At 35.3% G+C, this 4,064-nt stretch overlaps 1 protein-coding gene across 1 annotated transcript in view; it reads right to left on the reverse strand.

Annotated features, from left to right (window-relative positions):
- Positions 1 to 4,064, reverse strand: part of NAALADL2 (N-acetylated alpha-linked acidic dipeptidase-like 2) — a 1,157,216-nt gene that overhangs the window by 424,451 nt on the left and 728,701 nt on the right. The window contains exon 8 of the mRNA XM_006890336.1: positions 540 to 745. Within this exon, the coding sequence (XP_006890398.1) occupies positions 540 to 745 (206 nt within the window). The remainder of the gene's footprint in view (positions 1 to 539; positions 746 to 4,064) is intronic.

The following is a 4,064-nucleotide window of genomic DNA, read 5'->3' on the forward strand; positions in this document are numbered from 1 at the left end:
GGGTTTTTGTTTTGTTTTATTTTCTTTCTAATCGAGGTGTGAAAAAGTTTTAGGTTCAGTTGAAGTTCCTGATGAAGAAACACAATTGAGATTTTTTCAGTGATAAAATCTGCATATTTGTATTTCAAACAATGTAGCTAAAACTTGATGTAAATTCCTCCTTTTTTTCCTTTTTTGGCTTAATGAATATTATTTATTCAGTATGAAATCTTTATACTATATGTTCCACGTGTTAAGAATAAATGTACATTAAATCTTGGTAAAAAAAAAAAATAAAGTGAGTCACAATTAGCAGTTAAATACTGTTGTGGGGGTACCAGAGGTCGTGGGGTTGCTGACAACACTTGAACAGTTCCAGAGTTTACACACTTTCCTCTTTTCTAACTATACTCTTTCCTCTTTTCTTGTAAGCAGCAAATTAGCAGCTATGACACCTATGTTGAGAAGGACATTCTTCCACACAGTGTCAACAGTTTCCCTTTGTTTCTTTAACAGGGAAAAAAATGAAAGCATAATAATTACTGAACATTTTCATTTACCTCTCCCCACTCGAATGAGCCAATGTTGCCAAAAGATGTTCCTCCCCATGAACAGAAAACAATAGTTCTGTGTGGCCTCCACCCTTTCTTAACTCTCAACATCAAGGCCTGGATGAACGCTGTGGTTATGACTGTACCACTGGCCCATTCTTGTGCTTTATAACCGTACGCAGTGTGGTGATGGCTGCCAAGTATGATATAGCGATCTGGAAATAGAAGGAAATAGGAGCCCTTATAAGAAAATGTAAACTTCAGCAATAAATTGAATGACATTTACATAAACCTAGTGCACAACTGAGTAACAATTACACAAAATTGTTTAAATAATTAAGACTCCTTTAACATTTTTTTCGTCCAGCGTCTTGATTCACACATCTGTGTATATCAAAACAGAGGCAGCTGCTGAACTCAATTATGAATCCAGAGCTGCGATCCACATAACTGTCTTTTGCAACATGCATATTAATTAATGAAGTATACAAATATGCCACAATGAAACCCTTATCTGACATTTTTGCAGAATAGTAGTGGGAAGTACTCTGTAAACAATGTTTGTATGCTCAGTAAATATTAATGAACTATTAATAAATTTGAGGAAGCAGTTATTTGGTGGCTATAAATATTAAAAATGTGGTTTTCAGGTATGGATTTTGCAATAAATGAAGTCTTTAGGGAATTAATTATAGCTCCCAAGGCATGGGTTTAGTCTCCTCTTCTTTTTCTGAAGAAAAAAAATCAACAGCATCAATGGTGATCCAAAATTGTGAAAATATTTTTTTCAGATGTGTAAATTTATGCATAAGTCCACCAAAAGTCCATTTGTTGTTGTCACTGGATACCTTCAAGTCAGATCAGGTTTTCAGAGACAGTAAATCACACCGGAGAGAGGAGAATGTCCATCCTACTCCTGCTGGAGTAGCTTGTGATTCAAATCTTGTGCCTTTCCAATTGCAGTGTCTTATAATAAAAAGGATCCCTAAATTAAACAGACACATAGATGTGGTTTGTTTAATTTACAATGTTGTAGTTGTTGATTGTCTTCAACTCGAGCACGACTCATAGCAACGTATGAACAAAAGGGCTGAAGGCCCTCTACAACTATCGACATTTATCCAAAAGTTCATAGAATTTCCAGACGTTAGGAAGTAGATGCTACTCCTGCTTCCAAACATGTCATAGTATGTTATTGTTGTTATGTGCCATTAACTTGCCTGTGATATATAATGACCCTTTGTATAGCAGCGCTGAACCTTTCTCTGTCCTGAGCCAGTCTCACCAGTTCCAACACACCAACCTCTATTGCCCCAGTTACTGTATCAATCCATCTCATCTGAAGTCTCTCTCTCCTGCACTGTCCTTCCACTCTTCTAAGCATGATGTCCTTCTCTAAGAACCGATCTCTCCTGACCTTATGCCCAAAATAAGAGAGGTGGAGTTTCAAAATCCTGGTCTCCAAGAAGAGATTTGGTTTCACCCTCTCCAAGACAGACTTAATTGTTATATTGGCAGTCCATGGTATGTTCAAGATTAGTATATCATATATGATAAGGTGGGGTAATAATATAAAAAATAGTATTATAGATGACAAAACTTTGCTTACAGAAGGTGAACAAAACGTCAAGTATTTACTGAAGAAGATAATGGATTACATAACAATATTTAGAAAACAAGTATCTTTACCATTGGACCTATGGGTTACATCATAATAGATGTAGCAAACATTGAAGTTGTCAAAATACTTCATTTTACCTGGGTCCACAGTTAATACTCATGGTATAAACAGTCAGAAATAAAAAGACCTGTTGCATTGAGGACATCTACTATCAAGGACCTCTCCAAATTGCTTCACAGGCATCTGAAAGTACTTATTATTTGACAAAAATGTTGGATAAATATATTTGGACCATGAATAAGGAAGACAGACAAAGAGTCAATGTCCTTGAATTATGGTTTTGGAGAAAACTATAGAATATTCCATAAACTCACAAAAAAACACAAGTTTTGAAGAATTTTAGAAGTATAACCAATATGATCCTTAGAGGTAAGGACAGTGAAAACTTTCTCTCACATATTCTGGGAATGTTGTCCAGTAGGAGACAGTTCTGCAGCTCAGAATATAAGACCAATCTTTCAGAAGTTGTCAACATAATGGAAGGAAATATGAAGAGATTTTAAAACATTGAACACAAAAGCACTGAAATAGAAGACAGAATTAACACTCCTGATCTGCTAGAACAAAAAGTAGGGGAGGGGGGAAAGAAGGAAAAAGAAGAAAGCCTAAAAATAATGTGAGACACCATCCAGCAGAAAAACATGTGCATAATCAGAATCCCAGAACAGGAAAAGCAAGTAAAGGCATGGAGAAAGTTGTGGAAGAATTACTAGAAGAAAACGTTCCAGGCTTAATGAATAATGAGAGCATATATATTTAAGAAGCTGAGCAAACACCACATAGAATAGACTCCAAAATAAAAACACCAAGACATATCATAGTCCAATTTTCCAGAACCAAAGAGAAGAATTCTGAAAGCACCTAGGGAGAAAAAAAGAATAACCTATCAGGGACAGCAAATAAGATTAAATGCTGATTTCTACAGAAACCATGTGAGCAAGAAGACAGTGGAAATATATATCACTCAAAGAATACAACGGTCAACCAAGAATACTGTCCTCAGCAAAACTGTCCATCAACTATGAAGGAGAGATCCAGATAGTCTCAGAAAAGCAGAATCTAAGGGAGTTTGTAAAATTAAGACCAGTGTTGCAGGAAACACTGAGAGAAGTCCTTCTTACAGAGATGCCACAGAAAGCAGAATGAACCAAAGTAACCAGCAACAACAAAAAGAACTCAAGAAAATAATAGCAATAAAACTTTGCCTCTCATGAATGTGAATAGTTTAAATGCACTACAGAAGAGAAAAAGAGTAGTAGATTGGATTAAAAAAAACAACAAAACAAAACCAACAAACTCATCAATATGCTGTCTATAAGAGACACATTCAAAAAGTAAAGATAAATAAAGACTAAAAATAAAAAGGTAGAAAATGTATCAAGTAAATGGCAACCAGAAAAAAGCAGAAGTAGCAATATTAATCTCTGATAAAATAGATTTGAATGTAATAACCACCACAAAGGACAAGGAAAGTCACTATATAATGCTTAAAGGGTCAAAAGAACAAAGGACATAACCATAAGAAATATCTATGCACCAAATGTTAGAGCTGCAAAATATATAAAGCAAACATTAACAAAACTGGAAAAAGAAATAGACACCACCATACAGTAGTAGACTTCAATACAAAACTACCAGTAAGAAACCCAACAAAGATGCTGAAGACTTAAACCACACAAGATAACAACTCAAACTCAGAGATGTATACATACTAGTGCACCCCAAGAAAGTGCAGTATAACTTCTTCAATGTGCATGGAACATTCTCCAGAATAGAACACAGTATCACAGTTCAAAGGCATCAATTCTCTTTCTGTCATCCCTATTCACTGTCCAACTCTCCAATGCATAGCA

The sequence above is a fragment of the Elephantulus edwardii genome, unplaced genomic scaffold, assembly GCF_000299155.1.
Source record: "Elephantulus edwardii isolate Elephantulus edwardi_28Jun2011 unplaced genomic scaffold, EleEdw1.0 scaffold00088, whole genome shotgun sequence".
NCBI classification, from domain to species: Eukaryota; Metazoa; Chordata; class Mammalia; order Macroscelidea; family Macroscelididae; genus Elephantulus; species Elephantulus edwardii.